This window comes from Colobus angolensis, unplaced genomic scaffold (assembly GCF_000951035.1).
Source record: "Colobus angolensis palliatus isolate OR3802 unplaced genomic scaffold, Cang.pa_1.0 Scaffold220, whole genome shotgun sequence".
NCBI lineage: Eukaryota > Metazoa > Chordata > Mammalia > Primates > Cercopithecidae > Colobus > Colobus angolensis.
The window spans coordinates 1,639,400-1,664,488 of NW_012115378.1; the positions used below are offsets into that span (position 1 = coordinate 1,639,400).

At 42.8% G+C, this 25,089-nt stretch overlaps 1 protein-coding gene across 1 annotated transcript in view; it reads right to left on the minus strand.

The window, feature by feature from the left end:
• The window catches only part of MOCOS (molybdenum cofactor sulfurase), a 66,563-nt gene that overhangs the window by 6,200 nt on the left and 35,274 nt on the right, over nt 1–25,089 (minus strand). The window contains exons 8-13 of the mRNA XM_011943726.1: nt 23,371–23,835; nt 21,655–21,817; nt 13,634–13,712; nt 11,364–11,488; nt 5,951–6,056; nt 2,837–2,975 (exon numbers count right to left, since the gene is read on the minus strand). Coding sequence (XP_011799116.1) covers nt 2,837–2,975; nt 5,951–6,056; nt 11,364–11,488; nt 13,634–13,712; nt 21,655–21,817; nt 23,371–23,835 — 1,077 coding nt within the window. The remainder of the gene's footprint in view (nt 1–2,836; nt 2,976–5,950; nt 6,057–11,363; nt 11,489–13,633; nt 13,713–21,654; nt 21,818–23,370; nt 23,836–25,089) is intronic.

The following is a 25,089-nucleotide window of genomic DNA, read 5'->3' on the forward strand; positions in this document are numbered from 1 at the left end:
TCAAGCAATCCTCCCACCTCAGCCTCCTGAGTAGCTGAGACCACAGGAACGTACCACCATGCCCGGCTAATTTTTTTTATTCAGTAGAGATGAGGTCTTGCTATTTTGCTCAGGCTGGTCTCAAACTCGCGAGCTCAAGTGATCCTCCTTCCTTGGCTTCCTAAAGCACTGGGATTTCAGGCGTGAGCCACTGTGCCCAGCCAAGCATTTACTTTCTTGAAAGGCACAGTAGTGCCAGGCATGGTGGCCCATGCCTATAATCCCAATACTGGGAGGCTGAGGCCAGCGGGTCACTTGAGCCCAGGAGGTTTAAACTAGTCTGGCCAACATGGTGAAACCCTGTCTCTACCAAAAATAAAAAATTTAGCCAGGTGTGGTGGCACACATCTGTATCCCAGCTACTCAGGAGGATTGCTTGAACCTAGGAGGCAGAGGTTGCAATGAGCCAAGATTGCACCACTGTACTCTACCCTGGACAACAGAGTAAGACCCTGTCTCAAAAAAAGAAAAGAAAGGTGCAGTATTAACCATATCTTATGCTCTTCAATGCTTGCACTGGACTAATGTGTATAGGTATTATTGATTGACTGATTGACTGACTGACAGGATCTTGCTCTGAGACCCAGGCTAGAGTACAGTGGGGCAATCTTAACTCACTACAGGCTCGAGCTTCTGGGCTCAAGCAATCCTCCCACCTAAAGGAGCTGAGACCACAGGTGCACAACACTACACCTGGCTAATTTTTCTTGTGTGTGTGTGTGTGTGTGTGTGTGTGTAGAGATGGAGTCTTGCTATGCTGCCCAGGTTGGTAAAAGCATTTTTATACTTATTTTAATACTTGTATTAGCATTTCTATGGGATAGATTTCTACAAGTGAAATTATTGAGTCAAAGGGCATGCATATTTTGATTTTTACTAGTTGCGGTCTGTTAAGAAAGGTGACCTAAAGAAAGCAAAGCCTGCTAAGTCATCTCAGGAAGGTTCCTTAAAGAGTCTTCCTTGTATTTATGTCTCCAGATATCTGGAGAGGCACAGGTGCTACTGTTGCCAGATAAGTTTCTGAGAGTAATCTCAGTGTAGTTCTAGTTCTCTTCCCTTTTCTCTTTCTTTTTCTTTTCTTCCTTTCTTCCTCCCTCTCACTCTCCACCTATCAGATAATGTATATTTAGTGTCTATTTTATGCCCAGCAGGATGTGAAACAGTAGGCATTTTTTAAAACATGGCAGAGACACAGGGATAGAAAATAGGGAAGAGTAAGTAAGGATGGAGGGATGAGGGAAACGGCAGGAGGGTGTGCCAGAGATGGGCTTGTGGGAGAGAATGTAGGAGATAATATAGATTGCTCGTCAAGGGGGAACAACTGCCAGGGTAAGAGGAAGTCTAGGGAGTTAAAAACATCATTGGGACATTTTCTTGTGTCATGAAATTTATTTCCTATATCCCAGACCTCTAAAATTCTTTAATAAAGACTCAAATGACTGTTTACTGCTTTCCTAGATGTTAGAGTAGTGTTCCTTCTGAGTGCACAGCCTGAATACAAGGTAGCTCGTTATAGTCAGTTTATACCAGTGGCTAATTACACTACCATAGGTTGAGCACTCCTTATCCAAAATGCTTGGAACCAGAAGTATTTTGATTTTTTTTTTAATTTTGGAATATTTGCATTATATATCTCTGGTATACTTACCAGTTGAGCATCCCTAATTCGAAAATCTGAAATCCAAAATGCTCCAATTGTCATATCCTTTGAATGTCATGTCAGTGCTCAAAAAGTTTTATATTTTAGATCATTTCAGATTTCAGATTTTTGGATTAGGGATGCCCAGCCTGTATTACAAAAATAATTTCAGCCCCCACTAAAGAACAGAGCACATTCTCTGGCATTAGATATTCCTTATCTCTCCTGTCCATTTCTTCCCTCAACAATTACTGATTGAGCACTGACCCGGGGCCAGTGTCGTTCAAGGACTTAGAGATACAGCAGGGAATAAAGAGACTTGGCCTCACCCTCCTTCACACTGCAGGAATAAGCAGAACGTGACCCTGCGGCAGGTCAGGGGCATCCTTTCCAAGAAGGTGACATCTGACCTGAGACACCTGGACAACATGCCAAGCAGAAGGGATGGCAAGGGCTAAGGCAGGAAGGGTGGCCGTTTAGGGAACAGAGAGAAGGTCACTGTGACAGAGGCAGAGAGGGAAGGGGTAATGAGCTCAGAGACAGTGGCAGCGTGGGATCTCACGGGGCCTTGTCAATCATGTGAGGGGCACAGATTTTAGCCTAAGACCTTTTTCCTCTTTCTCATATCTTTGAGGCCCATAACAAAGGTTTTGGGAGTCCAAAACCGGGGAGAGAGGACATCCTGGTGGCTTTGCCTCTGACAATCTCCTTCCCAGCCACCAGCAAAGGCAGAAAAAGGTGAAGCGTGTGGAGGACGGGGTGGCCATGGGCACAGAGGCACCGCCAGGCTTCTGGGCCTCCCTCCACAAGCTCCAGACTGCCACACAGTCCAACAAGTTTCAGGAGGATGACAGTCTCATGACATGAGCATTACAAAAAATCAGAGTTTAAGCCTAGACATAACAACGAGCCCTCTGATGGGTCACACCTTCTGTGGCTTGTGTGAAAGTGACTGCTGCCATCCTCTTGGGGAATAAAGGATGGATTATTTCATGGGGTGTCTCAGAAGGCTGAGCTGACATAACCTCCCACCAAGATTTCGTAGTTAAGAGACAAGGACAGGGAGGCAGTCCCACCTGCAGCTATTCAGATCTGGGATTGAGGCCAATCTTCACTGACAACCCTGGAGGAAGGATAATAGAACTTCCCCAAACTTACCTGGAAATGCAAAGAACCAATTGAAATCTCATCCCATTTCTCTTCTTCAAAAGCCCTTTCTCCATTGATAATAATATTGGCACGAAAACGCAAGCTGAGATCCTTCACTGAGAATAATTCCTGCTTTCCATTCTCATCACTGTTTAAGGCAACCAAAAAGAGTAAGTGGGGGGAGGGTGGCAGATAATCACACCACTGTAATAATTCATCATGCCTGCCATGCAACACCTAACTTCATCAGCTCTGCTGTGGCCTGTGCCCTGAATAATCAGAACAGACTTTTACCATGAGTGCAAGGCCAAGAGACACACATCTGCTAAACAGGCATTAGGGCCTCCCCTGGGATATGGTCCCATCTCTAGTGAGAGGCCCATAAGAGCCAGGCAAAGGGTGAGCAGATCTCAGCTGAAGAGATGAAGGACTTTGGAAATCAGAAGAACAGAGCTCCAGTGAAGAAGAACTTCTGAGAACACACCAGTTCTGTAAGGTGGGGCGGCATAAGGCATTTGAAGACCTGTCAACAGGCTTAATGATCAAAGACCTAAAAAGCACTGAGATCTCACTCCCTTCCCCCCCTCCCTTCTTTTCACAGGTGTTGAGATCTCACCCCTTTTCTCAGGTATTAAAACATTATAAATAAAGAGGACAGTATTTCCTAATTTCCATTCTAGTTGCGGTTTTAACTAACATCTGCTATTTTTCTAATTCCTTTTTTTTTTTTAATGAGACAAGGTCTTGCTCTGTCACCCAGACTGGAGTGCAGTGGCACAATCTCAGCTCATTGCAGCCTTGACCAGGATCCCAGGCTCAAGTAATTCTCCTGCCTCAGCCTCCCAAGTAGGTGGGACTACAAGCATGTGCCACTCTGCCCAGCTAACTTATTTTTAGTTTTTTTAGAGATGGCATCTCACTATATTGCCCAGACTGGGTTTGAACTCCTGGGCTCAAGTGATCCTCCCACCTCAGCCTCTCAAAGTGCTGGGATTACAGGTGTGAGCCACCATGCCTGGCCTATTTTTGTAACTCTTGTTTATTTTTGTAATTTTTATTTATTGCCATAAGGTTCCAAAAAAAAAAAATGGCCCTCTGCACCTCCCACCCCCACCCAGAAGAATGCACTGAAAATACATCTTAAAACTTCTCCCACAAAAGAACACATTCTGTACGATCCCACCATATTAAGTTGAAGAACAGGTGAAACTAGCTATGGTGAAAGAAGTCAGAATAGTGGTGACTGTCAGTGAGGTTGACTGGGATGGGGTATAAGGGAGGTTTCTGGAGTACATTCTTAGCTTGATCCAGCTAGTGGCAGTTGCTGGTAAAGTCCCAAAATACTTAATGTGTTTATCAGCAGATACTTTGCCTCATTCACCAGAAAAAGGGTGGCTGTTTTACCAGGAGATTGATCTGAAAATGATGGCGCATGGGTGTATACATCTGTAAAACTTTATTTAACTGTATACTGATGATTTTTGTACCTTTTTGTGCTTCAATAAATTTTTAATTGCTTAAGTTGGTGCGGGGTAAATGCTCAGGCATGGTTAGAGTATGCCCCAGAGACAGAATTGAAAGACTATGGGACTGGGAAGGAGGAGCCCCAAGGTTATATCCCAATCCCCTTTGAATGGTAAACAATGTGTGAAAAGCCAGAGACCAGGATACCTGAGTCTGGTTTTGCCACTTACTAAGGGCAACTCCCACAACCTATGAGGACTACGGTTTCCTCATCTGCAGCAAGAGGGTTAGCACTTTTCCAGTCCTGAAATCCTTTGATTCTGGATCAACTCTCTGGGTTATAAACCCTCAGTTTGGGCTTGGTAAAAGGGCATGTTTTATGTCCAAAAGCTACCGTGGTTAACATGTGCATGATAGAGTCTTTCAAATTTGCAAATAACACACAGAGAAATACCTAGCAGGGGACCCTCACTCTGCTCTTGAACCACCTGCCCAGCAGGCCTGCCCTGCTAGAAACCAGATGGTAGGGAATGTGTGCCCTCCTGGTAGGAACTGGGGTTGCAGCAAGCCTGTCCCCACCTCCTATCTTTCTACACCAAGAACCCCAAAAAACTGCATACCCACTTTTTCCAGGACTCTGGACACCTGAGGAAAAGGGTCCCTCAGTGCCAGGAGAACTCAGTGAATACCCAGAGAACATGCGACTGCATCATTCTTTTGCTCCCAAAGACAGCAAGCTGGGCCACAGTATGAGAATGATGTTGTATGTTTTCAACAATGGCTAGAAACAAGAATGACTACAAATCGCCCACCCCTGCAAAAGTGGAGGAGGTGGCCTTAGTCAGCTTTATTAAGCTGTATTTGTATGTCTTTGCAAATATGTATGTGTGTGTACTTGACCACGTGGCACATGACAGTCACAGGACCCCCAGTTCACAGTGCTGTTGGGGGTGAGCCACTAACACAACACTCATCTCTGGCCTGTGGACCAGGAATGAGGAGACCATCCCAGTCATCCTGTGGCATGAGAGCTGGGTGATTTTTCCTCATTGCCTGGCTACGTTGGGACTTCAGTTTGCTCTAATGAACAATGAGAGGGTTGGCCCAACCATGACCCTTTCTGGAGCTGACCTCTTAACACTGTTAGGGTCCTTGGGAAGGCATCAGGTTGGAGTGGGCAGGGAGGGGTGCTAGTTCCATCTATGGCACATCTTTCAAATAAAGCGTGCCTGCAGTTACAACTTTAAAAGGTTTCATAACCACTCTTTTTTAGCCTTTAAAATGACTGTGTGAAGTAGGGCAGAGATCCTCGGGGACAGGGGACAGTGGGAGGGTGGACAATAAAAGTTGTCCAAATGGTGGCAGTTCAATTAAAACAAACATTAAGAAATTGAATGATTAAAAAGTGAGAGCTAGGGGTTCTCCACTAATCATCTCGAGGATATCAAAAATGATCTTTGTAAGATAAAAGATAACCCTCTATAAAGATGAATGGAAGCTGGATGAAAGGGCCTGCTTACTTCTCAGGGCCTCAGTTTCTCATCTGTAAATGAAGCAGGGCTGAACTCTCAGATCTCTCCTCCCCAGGTGGGGGCCAGGCCCTGCTCCCAGTGGCAAATGGTTATGCTTGTCTGCTAGTCCCGAGGTATGAGGTCTTACCTGGTGTTTAGTTGCTGGTGAAGTTCCAAAATACTTGATGTGTTGATCAGCAGATACTGTGCCTCGTTTACCAGAGAAAGGGTGGCCATTGTACCAGGAAGTTGATCTGAAAATGATGGAGTATTTAAGAGAAGAGTTGCTTTCTCAGAATGCCAGTGAATCATGTTTCCATAGACTTGTATTTTTTTAAAAGGTAGAGACTATTTCTACAAGGGAAAAAAAGTGACGCCCTGGCAATAATAAAAATGTCCTAAGTATGGTGCATATATCTCAATACAGAGGGAAAAGGAGATCCCAGAATACTCTGTTTAAAATAACCTGGAGAAAATAACAATAAGGGCTGGGCACAGTGGCTCAGCTCTTTGGGAGGCTGAGGTGGGAGGATTACATGAAGCCAGGAGTTCGACACCATCCTGGCCAACAAGGTGAAACGCTGTCTCTACTAAAAATACAAGAATTAGCCAGGCGTGGTGGTACACACCTGTAATCCCTACTACTCGGGAGGCTGAGGCAGGAGAATCGCTTGAACCCGTGAGGTGGAGGTTGTAGTGAGCCGAGGTCACACCGCACACTGCACTCTAGCCTGGGTGACACAGCAAGACTCTGCCACAAAAATATTTAGAAAATTTAAAAAATAAAACAAAAAATGCTGAGATGAAATTGTTTCAGCAAATTAGACTTGGAGGCAAGACTTGGAGGAGGAGGGGTGATGGCAGGTGCGTCCTTGCTCCAGGATAGGATGGAGCAAAGCAGAGAGCCTTGGTGAGGGCAAAAGGCCCAGGGAGAGCTTCTGAATCTAATCAGGGAAAAGCTGTTTGCCCTTGGGCAAGTGCCAGATACCGACTTTAGAAATAGATAGTAGACGTTTAAAAACTACTAAAAGGGAAGGCCAGGTGCGGTGGCTCAGGCCTGTAATCCCAGCACTTTGGGAGGCCGAGGCGGGCAGATCACCTGAGGTTGGGAATTTGGGACCAGCCTGACCAACATGAAGAAACCTTGTCTCTAGTAAAAATACAAAATTAGCTGGACGCAGTGGCACATGCCTTTAATCTTAGCTACTCAGAAGGCTGAGGTAGGAGGATCTCTTGAACTCGGGAGACAAAGGTTGCGGTGAGCTGAGATCATACCATTGTACTCCAGCCTGAGCAACAAGAGTGAAACTCCGTCTCAGCAACAACAGCGAAACTCTGTCTAAAACAAAAAAAACAAAAAAAACTACTAAAAGGGGGATGAAACTATTGAAAGAAAATATTAAGTGTATTCAGAATAGCTGGCACCCTATCACCCGGCTGCCATCTCCCTTTGGCAGGCCCAGCATCACTATCATTATAGATGAAAAGGTTTGCCTGGGCCAGGACCTACTGAGCTGTCTCCAAATCAGGTGTGTGGACCCCAAAGTAGATGCAAACGGATACTTTTGAGAGAATTACCCTCCAGATCTGCCACTTGCATATATGCTCTTCGCTAAAATGGCTCTGCCAGAGAAGGGAGGTGTAATCCCAGCCCTGTCCACAAAGACCCTTCCTCTTTCACAGAGGAAAGGCCAACGTCTCCTAAGGGACACTCCCTCAGGGACCAACAACCTCCAGGGTAGAAGACAAAAGCCCCATTCAAAACCCTGGAGTCTGAGCTGAGAAAATAAAAGGCTCTAAAGCCTGGGCGAATGATCCTCCTGTAGGCCAGATGGATTCCAATTATTTGCTGTCCACAAAACCGCAGGACCTAATTAAGTTGTCAAGTGACAGATGATGAAAGGCATTTCAATCTTAGAGCCCAGTGCTTCGGTCACATACTTCAGAAGAAATGTTTGAGTGACAGTGCACTAACGAAACCCCTTTCCGTAGCCCTTTATTTAAGCTTCTCAGAAGAGACCCGAGGCTGAACACCAGCTATTCTGGCCATGAGTGACGGTCATTCATGGGAGTGGGAACCAATGGCAGGGTGCCCAGTCACCTCATTAAGAGACTTATTTTTGCTCATTTTTTTCTTATGTTTAATAATTATTTTTCAAAATTTATAATATACTTATGTTGCTTTGATCAACTATGTACTACTACAAATTACGGGCTGGGTGCAGAGGCTCATGCCTATAGTCCCAGCACTTTGGGAGGCCAAGGTGGGAGGATTACTTGAGCTCAAAAGTTTGAGACCAGCCTGGGCAATATGGGAGAAACCCCATCTCTATTAAAAAAAAAAAAAAAAAATTAAAAGAACTCAATCCAGAAGAAATTTTCTAGATTAAACTCTCACAATCACAGTAAACTTTAAAAAATGTTTATCCATGTCATTTTATATACACATTTTAATTTCACAGAAGTATGATAGGGTAGTAGTCAATAAAAGATTTCCAAGTACAGAATATATAACACTAAGATAAAATTCTGTTGAGGACATGGAAAGGAAATACAAGTTGAAGAAGGAAAAGGAAAGAAATAAAAGACTGATCACTAAAAGATAGTTCATTTATATATATATATATAATATATATATATGAAAAGGAAAGAAAGAAAACTGACCATTAAAGGACAGTTTGTTCTCTCTCTCTCTCTCTCTCTCTATATATATATATATACACACACACACAATGTATTTTGTAATGAATACTCATGAGATTCAAATTGCTATAGTTTAAAAAATGCTACAGTATTGAGATTCTATTGGCTAGGTTGAGAAGAATAATGTACGAGTTTAAATTTAAAATGACAATGTTTACAATATGCTGGAAATCATATCCTTTGTAGCTGTTTAAACTATTTTCAAAATTTAGTTGACAATGTAAAAATGTATGAGTGAGGAATATAGTTTTCAAAAATCCTTCTAAGGTATACCAACTCAAAAAAACTGTTTCAAGACCAGTGACTGAGACTGCCAGAGAACATGGCACCCTCAGGGGCATCCTCTAAGTGTAAGTAGTCACAAGCTGACACTCCCTGATTCTGCATCGTGCAGGGAGCAGGAAGACAGGCTTTCTTCTTTCCTCTGCACCCACCACCTTTGTTCCACCAAGGCCCCATCTCCCACCAGGACAGTCCCAGCTGCCTCCCACCTGTGCCTTTACTGCCTGAGTTTCCCACTCAATGCAGCCCCCTCGCCAAGTCAGGGCTGACTTTCTAACATAAGCAGTGTTACGAAGCTTCTCAGCTTAGAATCCTCCGGTGAGTCCTGCAGCCACAGATAAATTACTACTGACTCCTCAGTAGCACACTCGTCCCTTCTTCCCATCTGTCCCCCATCACTGCCCTGCTCACGTCTGACCCTCTAAACCCTTCTCTGAGCCCATGAATGCCCTGCCACGCTGCTCCCGCCTCTGTCTGCTTGAAAAACTCCTACTCTCCTTTTAAGACACAGCTCCAAACTCACCTCCTCCCTGAAGCCCTCTGTGACTCATTCCAGGTGTAGAGGATTCTGCCCTTTGTGTAAACCTTTATTACATCCCTTACATTGTAATATCGCTGTCTGCTGGTGATTGATCTCACCATCCAAGACCCCAAAGGACCAGGACTAAGGCTTAATTATCTCAGCCAACCTCCTGAAAACCCAGCAAACCCCAGCTAGGCCATGGGTGCTATGAATAATTGGCACTTAGAGATTTCACTGCTGCTCTCTTCTCCAGATAATTTACAAGGGTGGCGTGCAGGTCCTGACAAACCCCACTCCTCTACCCCTGGAAATGCCTATTTCTCTCTCCCCTTTAATCATGTCTCTAAGCTTATCCATAGCCCAAACACCACCAACTTCAATAAAATGAGTATAAATCTATTCCCCTTTTCTATCACACAGCAACTCAAATTCTTAACAGCTTATGGCATGAAAAATCATCAGAACTTTAAAAAGTCTAAGTACATTACATCCTTTGACTCCTCTCTATAGCATACACTTTTAGAGATTTATAGGTTAAACTACGGAGGGCTGCCTTAGACCCAGTTTTCAGTCCATATATGGTCAAATGCTATTAGTTTGGTTGATTTATTTTATGTTTTAGAAACATAAAACATAAAATATTACTGTCGGCCAGGCTGGAGTGCAGTGGTGTGATAACTCACTGCAGCCTCGAACTCCTGGGTTCAAAAGATCCTCCCACCTCAGTCTCCCAAGCAGCTAGGACTACAGGTGCCTGCCACCATACCTAGTAATTTTTTAATTCTTTTTGAGACAGAGTCTCACTTTGTTACCCAGGTTGGAGTACAGTGGTGTGATCTCAACTCACTGCAACCTCCACCTCCCAGCCTCAAATGATCCTCCCACCTCAGTCTCCCAAGTAGCTGGGACTATAGGCATGCACCACCATACCTGGCTAGTATTTGTATTTTTTGAAGAGATGAGGTTTCATAATTTTTGTATCTTATTTTGCAGATATAGGGTCTTGCTATGTTGCCCAGGCTGGTCTTGAACTCCTGGGCTTAACAAATCCTCCCTCCTCGGCCTCCCAAAGTGCTGGGATTGCAGGTGTGAGCTACCACACCCAAACTCTAAATGCTATTTGGATTACAAACTAGTTCCTCTGGGAACTGATCACTAGGCCAGGTAATACAGGAACAAGTTGGTAATCATTCATTCATTCATCTAGCCATTTATTGAGCAACTATACGCCAGGTGCTATTTTAAGCATGGGGGGACAGCACTGAAGAAAACAAGCAACAATCCCTATCCTTATAGAGCTTACATCTTCTAAAAGGAAAACAGAACAAAATAAACGAGCAAAATATATAGTCAGAAAGATGTGAAAAAAAAAGTGCCACTGAGAAAAATGAGACAGGGAAGGTTGCTACGTTGCTGCAAATTCAGGTACAGGGTGCTGTTCTGAAGAGGGTTGCCAACCAGCCTTCCCTAAGGAGGTGACATTTGAGCAGACACAGGAAAATGATCTTTTCCGCACATCTGGGACTGTTAAAATACATTCATCTCTACTGCCTCACTTCGTTCTAACAATGGTTTATGGTGGGAAAAATTGCCGAAACTTATAAAAGTCTGAGGAGCTGAGGTCTATAGAAGTTGAGGCACCATGGGGTTCAAGGATTTACCAAGGTCACACCATTGTTTGGTGTTAGAGCTAAAAGCTAGCAAGCCAGATTTCCTTGCTTCCAGATCCAATCTGAGGACATAGCAAGCTATTAGGGTTTTTATTTAATACAATTGCATTAATTGTGCTTTTAAACATGCAGGAGTGAGGCTGAATGTTTGGGCAGAGGCTGGGCAGCTGGCTTTATGCCCTCCTCAGCCTCCTTAAGAGGATCCTGGAGCCCAATTCTCCTGCTGACCTGGGGCTATTGCAGCAGGTTTCTGCTAAAGGCTGACCACCCCTGCTTTCCATACATGAGCAAGTCACCCATAAGTGCAGTTCATGTGCTGTTTTGATGTGTGCAAGGGTAAGCCAGGGTTCCTGTCCTCTAAGAACCAATTCAAAATGTAATACCTTTTCCATGTTTCTTCTTTGCATTCCTTTGAAAGTTTGAACTTTGTTTGATCAAATGACAAGGACGGCCAAAAAATGTTGACAACCAGCTTGAAATTTTTTCTCCACAATCATAAGTATTTACTCTGGCAAAAGAGAGAAAGGGTGAACTCTTACATAATATTTATTTAAATGATAATGTAAATTGCAAAAAGTTAGATTACAAAATGAAATAAAACAAAACATTGCATGAGTCCTGAAGAGAAGGCAGCCTGAAGTGTCAGATGCTGCAAGGAGATTTCCAAGGCAGGAAGACCTGCCATCTGGGGCTTGTGTGAAGCTTTCAGACCGAATAAAAAGCTTAAACATTTCTCCTGGAAAGACCTTTTTACTATTAATTATTGACACAGAGAACCACAAAGCTTAGAATTTGAGAACTTCCAGAGTGATATGTTGCTTTCAGAAGCCCTTGAACCCAGAAATGTGTCCTATTTTTTCACTATGGGCCTGATTGAAATATCTTCTCTTACATGGACTGACGTGTTTGGTTTGTAGAATGAACACTGTGCCTGTGAGTTACAGATATAAGTACTGCATTTATCAATCTGGTGTTTGAAAAGTCAAGAATCCTCTAGAATTTTGTTATCCAAAATTTATTGTTCTGACTGAAAATGTGCTAAATGGATGTGTAAGTTGGTGACATTGGTGCAAGTACTGGCAAGAAGATGTAGAGCGTGCTTCACACTTTATCCTCCAAGGTGGGGACCAGTGCCCAGGATGCTCCACTGTGTCAAGCACAATCATCACATCATCACCTTTGAGCTTTCCTGGGGGTATAGCCCTTCACACTCCCAGAGTGATCCTCGGCCTATCATCCACAGCACTAATGACTGGGGTCCAACTTGGATGTAGTTTTAGCATTTAACATACCATTTCCTGCCTTGCATGATAGCATATGTTCAGGGCAGTGCACAAAGATGTGCAATATGGTTTGATACCATGCAGTATCACCATCTACTGAGCACAGACCTACCCACTAATGAGTGCATTGTGTTAACTGGTAGGCAATCAGCACTTTGAAAGCTTTTTATTATACATAAATATTTAGTGAAGTGTTACACAGTTAACTGTTTTAGTATGCGGGTGGAGGTGAAAGGGGAATTGGTTGGGGCTTAAGATAGGATAAATTTCCCAAGATTGGAAAATTTGCTATTCCACATGTATTCAGGTACAGATAAGATTAGATAAAAAGGGATGCAGACATTTGATTTGTTCAATAAAAAGACTTAGAAACATGTACAATCAACAAACAAAATAGCAATGCTAGTACATTCAACCCCACTTTACATTTCCTAGAATTCAGTAGATGATTTATCATCAGCAACCCAGATTAGATAATAACCTATAATATGGGTATATAATCTGTGAGTTATCACCTGAAAGCTAGGCTTTAGAAACCTGAGAGATGTCTTGATAACCCCCTCACCCCCAGCCTCCTTATCCAATCATCAGCTAGTTCAGGTTATTCTATTTCCAGAATATATACCTGCAGCTTCCTGACTTTCTCTCTGACCCTGGTCCAAGCCTCCATCTTGTCTCACTTGTGTTGCTAACACAGGTGCTTATGTGGCCTTCCTGCTTGTGCCCCTTCCCCCTTCCAACCACTCCACAGGCACCAGCCCGTCTTCTCAACATGCAAATCAGGTATTTTCCCTTCCCATGAAGCCTCCTCTGGAGTGTTGCAATGCCCTCCAGACTGTTCCTTCTGCATCACCTTGTCTTCCCACCCCACACCATCCTCTTGACACTGTCCCAGGCTCTGAAAGGAACAACATGGGCATTCCAGTGGGAGGGACTAAAGATCAATAAACAGATATATATTAACTTGGAAACAACAAAGGCAAAGGAGATGAATACAACAGGGGAAATGGAGAGGGAAGGGCTGGTTTCCGTGGGTAGTCATGTGGCCCTCTGAGAAAGGGGCTTTTGAGCAGACACCTGTTGGAGTTGAAACTGACAGAGGTGAGAGAACAAGCCCTGTGGAGGTATAACTAGGGGAATAGCACCAGGCAGAGGGAACAGCAAGTGTAAAGACCTGAGAAAGGAGCATGCTTGGGAGGTTTGAAGACCAAAGAGCCAAGAGTGTAGTTAGAGAGAAGCATGCGAGGGAGAAATGGGCAGCAACTAGACTGAAGGGTAGCAGAGGATAGACTGCATAGGGCATTATTCTCTTCCCCCTCTTTGTCAGCCTGTCAATAAAGCTGAGATTTTCACCTGCTTCAGAGTCTTACCTGTCAGCACAGACCCTGCTTTGGTGAATCTGAGTCCGTTCACTATTTTCCTCAAGAGGCACCTCTATAGGCTCCATCCCTAATGAACAAGGTTAAAAACAAATTTAACATTGTGTAGAAACAACAGCTACTTGACTTCAAAATATGCTACAAAGCTATAGTAACCAAAACAGCATGGTACTGACCTAAAAATAGACACATAGACCAATGTGACAGGATACAGAACCAAAATATAAATCCACACATTTACAGTCAACTGATTTCTGAATTGGAGCAAGAAGAGTTCTCTTCAATAAATGGTGCTGGGAAAAGTAGATTACCATATGCAGAAGAATAAAACTAGACCCCTATCTTTCACCATATACACAAATCAACTCAAAATGAATTAGAGACTGAAATATAAGACCCAAAACTATTAAACTACTAGAAGAAAACATCAGGGAACTGCTTCAGGACATTAGTCTGGACAAAGAATTTTTGGATAAGACCTCAAAAGCATCAGCCACAAAAGCCAAAATAGAGAACTAGAATTACAGCAAACTAAAAAGCTTCTGTATAACAAAGGGAAACAACAGAATGAAGAGACAACCAACAGAATGAGAGGAAATGTTTGCAAAGCATCCATCCAGCAAGGGATTAATAACCAAATATATAAGGAAATCAACAACTCAACAGTGGAAAAAAAACCAAGTAATTCAATTTATTTTAATGAGCAAATAATCTGAATAGATATTTCTTGAATGAAGACATGCAAATGGCTAATCGATATTTTTTTTAAATGTTCAGCATCACTAATCATCAGGGGAATGCAAACCAAAACCACAATGAGACCTTACCCCAGTTAGAATGGCTATTACCAGAATGACAAAAAAAATAACAAATGCTGTTGAGGATGCAGAGAAAGAGGAACTCTTACACACTGTTGGTGGGAATGTGAATTAGTATAGCCATCATGGAAAACTCTACTGGGGTTCTTCAGAAAAATAAAAATAAAAATACCATATGATCCAGCAATCCCACTTCTGGGTATTTATCCAAAGGAAAGGAAAATCAGAGGAAAAAAGAATGGTGGATAGGAGACAGGACTAATGTACAGCTCCCAGTTAGATGGACAGAACAGCATGTAGAGACTCACACTGTGAACTTTTGCTCCACGAACCACTGCAGGAACATACCTGCAGTGTTCCTGATAAAACTGATAAAATTCACAGACACTTTGAAAGAAGCAGCTTGCTGCTCCAAACATCACAAGATAGCCAAAAATTTGAGCTCCCAAAGAGTGAGAAGGCAAGAAGTTGGCCTCTGAACACACACCCTCATTGAGGAACCTGAAAATCCAGATCACTAGAGAAAGATTTAACCTTACCTAGAGCTGAAATGGATTTAGGGAGCTGAGCAAAATATAAAAGTAGAAGAGGCAGTGGGAAGAGCCCTGTAGGGACTCCTGGTCCCCAGCTTGAACCCCAGGAAAGCCATTCCTGGACTTATCTCACAGGGGTCCTTGGGGAAGGGAAGGCTGCCAGTGGAAATGGGGAGGGGCCACAGGGTGAAGGAAGTTCCTAGCTTGACTCTGTAATAATTTTAACTGAGCACAAACTTTCCTAAGTAGAATCCAAGGTAGGAGACAAATGGTAAGTAAAGATACAAGCGTAGAAGCTGCAGCCATTGGTCCTGACTGGCAGGGAGGAGCAAGGCCTGAAAGCCCTGCTTGCTTTCTCAGCAGGAGACTTGTAGCCTGGGGCAAGATCTCAACCCTGCTTACCAGATGCCTGTACAGAAACCTCAGCGCAGCTGGGGAGGCACAGTGGGAGTGAGACTGACCTTGCTGCCTGTGTGGGAGTTGGGTGAGGTCTGTCACTGTCAGCTTTCCCCCATGTCTCTGGAGACCTATTTGACACAGCAGAAATAGCCAAAATTTCCCTGGGAACATAACTCCATTCGCCTGAGAACCAGTCCCCCACCCCCAGAGTGGCCACAGCAAGTCCTGCCCAAGGAGAGTATGATCTCAGACCCACCTAACCTGCCTCCACCTGATGGTTTTTCTCTACTTGACCTGATAGCCAAAAACAAAAGATATGATCTCTTGGGAGCTCTGTGGCCCTGTTCATTATCTGAGAAACCCAAGTACCTATCCTAGCCAAGGCAAGGCAAGATTATATCCCCCTTCTACTGCTGCAGCTGGTGTTCTCTTGAAAGCACCACCTTCTGGCTGGAGGCCAACCAACTCAAGCCATTACAGCAACTCGTAAGAGAACAACTCTGCTCCAAAGAAGGAGAAAACAACAGCTCATTCCACCACCTGCAACACCCTGGCTAACCAGAGGCCTGAGTCTGTCCATGTGACAACTTCACTGCTAACATAACTAGCATTCAAGAAAACCAGCGCACTAAACAAAACTACAGCCAAGGACTAAAACCAGTGCACTAAAACAAAACTACAACAAAGGACTCCCACAGAGTCCGCTTTAGTCCCCTGACACCTTCACTAGAGCAGGTGCTGTTATCCATGGCTGGAAGACCTGAATGTGAATCACATCACAGGACTCTTCGCAGACAGTTCTTAGCACCACCCTGGAGCCCCAGAGTTCCGCTGAGTGGCTAGAACCAGAAGGGCAATAGCAATCAGTGCAGTCTGGCATTTTAGAAGCCGTATCCATACAAGAAGGGAGAGAGCACAACATCAAGGGAGCACCCCTGGGACGAAAGAATGTGAATAGCAGCCCTTGAGTTCCACATCTTCCCACTGAAACAGTCTATCCAAATGAGAAGTAACCAGGAAAGTCATTTTGGTACTATGACAAAACAAGGATCATTCTAGCTCACCAGCAATGGATCTAAACCAAGAGGAAATATCTGAATTGCCAGAAAAAGAATTCAGAAGATTGACTATTACGCTACTTAAGGAGGCACCAGAGAAAGGTGAAAACTATTTTAAAGAAATTTTTAAAAATACAGGATATGGATGAAAAAGTCTCCAGAGAAATAGATATCATAAAGAAAAGATGATCACAACTTCTAGAAATGAAAGACACACTTAGAGAAATGCAAAATACACTGGAAAGTTTCAGCAATAGTATTGAAAAAGTAGAAGAAAGAACTTCAGAGCCCAAAGACAAGGCTTTCAAATTAACCCATCCAACAAAGACAAATACAAAATAATTTTTAAAAATGAACAAAGACTCCATGAAATTTCAGATTATTTTAAATGACCAAACATAAGAATAATTGGTGTCCCTGAGGAAGAAGAGAAATCTAAAACTTTGGAAAACTTATTTGAGGAAATAATCTAGGAAAACTTCTCTGGTCTCACTAGAGATCTAGACATCCACATATAAAAAGCTCAAAGAACACCTGGGAAATTCATTGCAAAAAGATTATCACCTAGGCACATAGTCATCAGGTTAGCTAAAGTCAAGATGAAGGAAAGAATCTAAAAAGCTGTGAGGCAAAAGCATCAGTAACCCAAAAGGAAAACCTAACAAATTAACAGCAGATTTCTCAGCAGAAATCTTGCAAGTCTGAAAGGATTGGACTCCTATCTTCAGCCTCCTTAAACAAAATAATTATCAGCCAAGAATTTTGCATCCAGCAAAACAAAGCTTCATAAATGAAGGAGAGATAAAGTCTTTTTTAGAAAAACAAATACTGACAGAATTTGTGACTAACAATCCAGCACTACAAAAAAAAAAAAAAAATGGTAAAAGAAGTCCTAATCAAAATACCATCATTATTATTCACAGAACTAGAAAAAAATGATCCTAAAATTTATATGGAAACAAAAAAACAGCCCATTTAGCCAAAGCGAGACTAAGCAAAAAGAACAAATCTGAAGGCATCACATTACCCAACTTCAAACTATACTACAAGGCTATTTTTACCAAAACAGCATGTCACTGGTATTAAAAAGCAGGCACACAGACCAATGGTACAGAATAAAGAACCCAGAAATAAAGCCAAATACTTACAGCCAACTGATTTTTGACAAAGCAAATGAAAACAAAGTGGGGAAAGGACACCATATTCAACAAATGGTGCAGAGATAACTGGCAAGTCACATGTAAAAACATGAAAATGGATCCTCATCTCTCACCTTATACAAAAATCAACTGAAGATGGATCAAAGACTTAAATCTAAGACATGAAACCATAAAAGTCTTAGAAGGTAACATTGGAAAAACCCTTCTAGATATTGGGGTAAGCAAAGAATTCATGACCAAAAACCCAAAAGTAAGTGCAACAAAAACAAAGATAAATAGATGGGATCTAATTTTAAAAGCTTCCGCATAGCAAAAGAAACACTCAGAAGAGTAAAGAGACAATCCACAAAGTGAGAGAGAATATTTGCAAACCATGCATCTGACAAAGGACTAATTTCCAGAATCCATAAGGAACTCAAATCAACAACAAAAAACAAATAATCTCATCAAAAAGTGGGCTAAGGACATAAATGAAAAATTTTCAAGAGAAGACATACAAATGGCCAACAAACATGGGAAAATGCTCATCATTATTAATTATCAGGGAAATGCAAATCAAAACCACAATGTAATACCATCTTACTCCTGCAAGAATGGCCACAATTTAAAAATTGAAAAATAATCGATGCTGGCATAGATGTGGTGAAAAGGGAATACTTTACCCTGCTGGTGGGAATGTAAACTATTAAAACCACTATGGAAAACAATATGGAGTTTCCTTAAAGAACTAAAAGTAGAACTACCATTTGATCCAGCAACCCTACTACTGGGTATCTACCCAGAGGAAAAGAAGTCATTATACAAAAAAGACACTTGCACACATATGTTTATAGCAGCACAATTCACAATTGCAAAAATATGGAAACATGGAGAGACCTCATCTTTTTTTTAACTTTTAAGTTCCGGGGTACAAGTGCAGGTTTCTTACATAGGTAAACTTGTGTTATGGGGGTTTGTTATACAGATTATTTCATCACCCGGGTATTAAGCCTAATATTCATTAGTTATTTTTCCTGATCCTCCCCATCCTCCCACCCTCCACCCTCCTGTAGGTCTCAGTGTCTATTGTTCCCCTCTATGTGTCCATGTGTTCTCATCATTTAGCTCCCATTTATAAGTGAGAACATGTGGTATTTGGCTTTCTGTTCCTGGTGCTGGTTTGCTAAGGTTAATGACCTCCAGCTTCATCTATGTCCCTGAAAAAGACATGATCTCATTCTTTTTTATGGCTGCATAGTATTCCATGGTGTATATGTACCACATAACATAAACAAACAGTAAACAACAGTAAACAAACAAACAAAAAAACCCAAATAACCTAATTTAAAAATGGGTTAGTGGCCAGGCGCAGTGGCTCATGCCTGTAATCCCAGCACTTTGGGAGGCTGAGGCGGGCAAATCACGAGATCAGGAGATCGAGACCATCCTGGCTAACACGGTGAAACCCCGTCTCTACTAAAAATACAAAAATTAGCCAGGTGTGGTGGCAGGTGCCTGCAGTCCCAGCTACTCAGAAGGCTGAGGCAGGAGAATGGTGTGAACCTGGGAGTCGGAGCTTGCAGTGAGCCGAGATCGTGCCACTGCACACTCCAGCCTGGGCGACAGAGCGAGACTCCATCTCAAAAAGAAAAAAAAAAACAAAAAACAGGTTAAAGATCTGAATAGGTATTTCTCCAAAGAAGATGTACTAATGGTTAATGTGTATATGGAAAATGCTTAACATCACTAACAATCAGGGAAATGCAAATTAAAATCAAAATGAGATATCACTCTACACCTGTCAGGATGGCTATTGTCAAAAGAAAATAAACAAACACAAGACAGTAAGTGTTGGTGAGAATGTGGAAAAACATGAGCCCTTGCAACCACTGGTGGGTATGCAAAAATTTTCAGTTAATATGAAAAACAATATTGAGATTCCTTAGAAAATTAAAAACAGAACTACCATATGATCCAGTGATCCCACTTCTGGGTACTTATCCAAAATAATTTCAATCAGGATGCTGAAGAGATATTAGCACTCCCAATGTTCATTGCAGCGGTATTTCCAATAGCCAAGATATGGATACAATCTAAATGTCCATTAAGAGATGAGTAAAGTAAATGTGGTATAGTCATTCTATTGAATACTACTCAATCTTAAAAGAGATTCTGCAATATGTAACAACAGACAATTTTAAAAACTGGGATACTGGGGCCGGCACAGTGGCTTATGCTTATAATTCCAGCACTTTGGGAGATCAAGGTGGGCAGATCACCTGAGGTTGGGAGTTCAAGACCAGCCTGACCAACATGGAGAAACCCTGTCTCTACTAAAAATACAAAATTAGGCAGGCGTGGTGCTGCATGCCTGCAATCCCAGCTACTCGGGAGGCTGAGGCAGGAGAATCGCTTGAACCCAGGAGGCAGAGTTTTCAGTGAGCAGAGATCATGTCATTGCACTCCAGCCTGGACAACAAGAGCAAAACTCCATCTCAAAAAAAAAAAAAAAAAAAAGTGGGGGGCGCGTGGGATATCAAGACTCATTCTCTAACTGTAATAATAACACTGGCCTCTTGGTTCAAGGAAAAATAAACCACGGGAACAGAATAGAACACTTACAGCCAAGAAACACAATCATGAATATGTGGAAATGTTATATATCACAAAAGTACAACTACAAGTTAGGGAGGAAATGGGAATGTTCTAAAAATGTAAGTGGGATGGGGAAGGAGGAGGAGTGAGACTCAGGAGAGGTCCACAGGAAATTTCTGCTATATCTGTAATGTTGTTTATCTTTTTTAAACCCAGCACCACAACTGCTATGTGATGTTTTATATATGTATTGTGTGTGTATGTATGTATGTATGTATATATGTATGCATGTTTAAAAAGAAAAAGGAAGAGGAGGAGGAGGACCTAAAGGAAACATGGCCAAATGTTAAGATTTGCTAAAATTGAATGCTGTAATTATGTATTATTCTTTACTATCTGTGCTGCCCAACACTGTAGCATAGCTACATGTAGCCATTTAAATTAATTAAAATCAAGTAAAATTTAAAATTCAGTTCTAGTGTCCCACTAGCCACATTTCAATAGTCACATGTGACTGGTGGCCACTAAACTGGGCAAGGTATAGTTTGAACATTTTCATCATCACAGAAAGTTCTACTGAACAGAGCGGGCCTATACTTTTCTATAGGTTTGATCATTCATATCATTCATAATAAAAATCAACAAGGATAAATTAAAGCCTGCAGTATACATGAAGAGTGAAGAAAATAAAAGAAACTTAAGTAAAAAGGACATCATCTCATTCATATAAAGTTTATACCTCTTTGAGACATCATCATCCTCTGTTGCCCAGGCTGGAGTGCAGTGGTGCGATCTGGGCTCACTGCAACCTCCACCTCCAGGGCTCAAGCAATTCTTCTGCCTCAGCCTCCCGAGTACCTGAGTAGCTGGGATCACAGGTACATGCCACCATGCCCAACTTATTTTCGTATTTTTGTATTTTTAGTAGAGAAGGGGTTTCATCATGTTGGCCAGGCTGGTCTCAAACTTTTGACCTCGAGTGATTTGCCCACCTCCGCCTTCCAAAGTGCTGGGATTACAGGCGTAAGCCACTGCACCTGGCCCCTCTTTACTGTCTGATTGGACTGTCAGATCTTTATCTCTCCCGAAATTTCCCAAAACCAAAGGGGAACAAACTCTTTGTTGCATTTCCTAGACACTATTTCCCTTACTTTCAGGTTATTTTACCCAGTTTTTCCCTTGAGACAAGGTCTTGCTCTGTCACCCAGGCCGGAATGCAGTGGCACGATCTCAGTTCACTGCAACTTCCACCTCCCAGGTTCAAGTGCTTCTTGTGCCTCAGTCTCCTGAGTAGCTGGGATTACAGGCACATGCCACCACACCCAGGATAACTTTTTATTTTTTTATAGAAACAAGGTCTCACTGTATTGTCCAGGCTGTTGGGTTATTCTAACATTTGGTAGAGTATTTCACATGAGTATAAAAACTGCTCTCAGGAGCTGCTCTGTGAAAATGAAGTGGTTTTCCCACCTTTGGCTTTGATGACCATGATCCTTTGCTGCAGGTCGATGAAGGGCTGGATCAGGCAGAGCCGCGGTTCCTGCTTCTGACTCAGGCAAACACCATTGTGATTCACAACCATCCAGCTCCGGTCATATAGCAGCCCTTGGTTTCCTACAGGCCACCTGGTCACCTAAACAAAAAGGTAGACGTGTCTTAGGCCAGGGCTCCCCAAAGATGGTCTTCACCTATTTGTACAGTGGCTACACAAACACAGATGGACTTCATGAATTCAGCACCTACTCTGGAAGTAAGAAAGGGAGGAAGAGAAGAAACTAAAACAAAGAGGACAATGCAAAGGAGATGGACATGGGAGCTGGATATCTCCCATTCAGCCTCCAGGTCCACACTCCACCCTTCTCCACTTCAAGCCATGTTTTAAGTAGGTAATGTTTTAAGTATGTAATGTTTTAAGTAGGTAACTTTTAACAAATGTTAAGATTTGAGTACAAGAGTGCAGTGAAAAGCAAGCCTCTTTTCCCAGCTGGCTCCAGCTGTTGCTCTTTTTTTTTTTTTTTTCTGTTGTTTTGTTTGTTTGTTTTAAGATGGAGTCTTGCTCTCTTGCCCAGGCTGGAGTGTAGTGGTGCAATCTCGGCTCACTGAAACCTCTGCTTCCTGAGCTTAAGCTATTCTCCTGTCTCAGCCTCCTGAGTAGCTGGGATTACAGGCACCTGCCACCGTGCCCGGCTAATTTTTGTATTTTAAGTAAAGACAGGGCTTCACCATGTTAGCCAGGCTAGTCTCAAACTCCTGACCTCCAGGAGACACATCCCATTCATTTGTCCCAATGTTGGTGATGTCAACTTTTGTCACTTGGTTAACATGGGGTCTATTAGGTTTCTCCATTGTAAAATTCATCAATAAGTAGGTGGTACTTACTAATAATTAAGTATTTTATGGAAAGATATTTTCAGAATATGCAGATATCCTGTTACTTATCAAATTTTCATTCATTCGATTTAGCGTCTATTGATAACTATTGCCTAAACCAATTCTTGGCACGATGGTTGCAAAGTGGTTTTTAAAATTCTATCATTGATTTATTAGTTGGTATTCTGTAGTAGGGTTGAGCTTCTTCTCTATTTATTCGCTAATTCATTTTTACTTTCTACTGGACTCATGGATTCCTGTGTTGCTCAAATGCTCACCACTCATCACTATCAGTACTTATTTTGATGTACATATTGCCAAAGACTTGGCCAACAGGAGCTCCTTCAAGCTGGCTCCTGTGTCCTTTTGACATATCTTCAGGTCACCTGGGCAAAGTGCTTAACCTCAAAACCCTCAGGCTCCATATCTATAAAATAGGGATAATATTACTATCCACCTCATATTTCACCATTTTAAGGATCCAGTGAAACAAATAAACACATACAATGCTTCAGCACACAGCCAGCACACACATTCAGTGAAAGTTACAGCTATAATTAATAAGAGCAATGACACAGTCACCACTCTGAAACAGGGTCCTCTCAGGAGTCCCCATGAGCAGAGTCATGTTCGAAAGTAAACACAGACCAAGAAGGGAAGAGTGAGAATGGCTTTTCTCACCACAACACTCTGATGAATGATTTTGATTTTCTTCATGCTTTTCTTCACTTTATCAAAAAATAGAGAGAGAGAGAGAGAGAGAGAATAATAAAATAAATAAAGAGAGACTTTCTATGCTGCTGTGAAAGTCCTTACCTCAAATGCAGCACAGGATTTGATTGGATAGAGGTAAAGGTTGGTGACAACAAGTGGCCCAAGGGCCCCCTCCAGGACTCCTGCAGCTTTCTCTGAAGGAGTCTGCTGGGTTCTGGCGACGTCACACACAGGTGGGGCCACAGGCACAGCATTTACAGTAGTAGATGAGTTGTTCCAAACCCCGGAGCCTGTGAGCGCATCTTCCTGAGGCAAGAGGCTATGTCTGCCCATGACAGCAGGTATAACGTCAGCCTGGCTCTCTGCTGATGGGGCTCCAGCCTCCTCGGTGTCAGCATGGGCCTGAGGGACAGGCCAGTCCCCTGATGAGTGCAGGCGGGTGTCTATGATGAACCTAAGAAAGGCCTGGACATCATCCAGCGTTGACATGTATCCAAATGAAATCCTCACAGATCCCGTGGGCTGCCCATCTATGAGGTCCATATTGTCCCCACAGACATGACCAGCCTAGGAAAAGAGGGAAGTGCCTCAGCCAGAGTGACACCTTTCTCATAGAGACATTGCAAACAGTTTGACAAAATAAATTTTGTTAATTTTAAAATTAACCCAGGAAAACAGAACTGCAACATTAATATGCGCTGTGCATCTGAGACATAGCTCAGCTCTCTACACGCAGGGGACAACTTTCTGGATCTCATTTTGCTCAACTGTAAATTGGGACCAACATCAATCTCAAGGGGCCATTAAAAAGTTTAACAGAAATACTTCATAGAAAGCATTTACCTAGAGCCAGGCACAGGGCTGGCTCACAGAGGGGTCAAAACACACACTAAGGTTTCAGAAGCACCGAGGAGTCAACCTCAAGGTCTACCCGAGGCTGAGATGGGAGAAACATCACTGGTCACCCTCGTTAGCCTCTCAGTACTGAGGGGAGGCCTGCATCCCTGAGAGCTGCCCCTTGACAACAGGGAAAGGCAGAGATGCTTCCCCTGCAAATGACCAACCTCGGGCCACTGTGAAGACCAAGGTCAGCTTGAGTGCCTCTGCCAGAAGGTGGGGAAGAAAGACAGGAGAATCTCAGTCTCCGAGCCCAGCTGCCTGGTGTTGGTCACTGGTCAGCACAGTGCGTGGAGCAGCCCCGGACAAACCTCGGTGCTGGATCTGGGTCAGACACCCGAAGAAATGGAGCCACAGCATTCCATAGGACCAAATATTCTCTCTGGAGCTGTGTTTGTGTTCTGAGCCTCCCTCTCCCTCTCTATTTCTTCTCCCTCTCTCTCTCCTATCTCCTCCCTCTCCTTCTCTCCTATCCCTGTTTCTTTTTAAACAAAACTTAGTTCATGGTTAGTTGAGATCTAGTATATACAATATTTCATGGCAACCAAAGGAAAATCAAATTAGAAACTCAAACCAATAAAGACTCTTTGCCACTCAAATTATTCCTAATAAAATGGTTCAAAACAGGCTACACCCTGAAGTGAAAAACCTCAGCCCGGGGGAGAGACACGGAGGGTAGGGATTCTGGGAGACACAGAATCCCTGGAGCCCTAGAAGAGTTCCACTCTGCACCCAACCCAGATGTCGGCTAACTCCAGCTTGGGGGCTGTACTTCAGGAGGGCTGAACCAGGTAAGGGCACATCCTTACATATCCCTTGTTAACACTCCTCTCTTGCCTTTAAATGGTTGGCCTCAAAGTAAAAATCAAATCCAAAAGTCTGCTATAAAGATAATATCTTGAAGCATTTTCTTTTCTTTTCTTT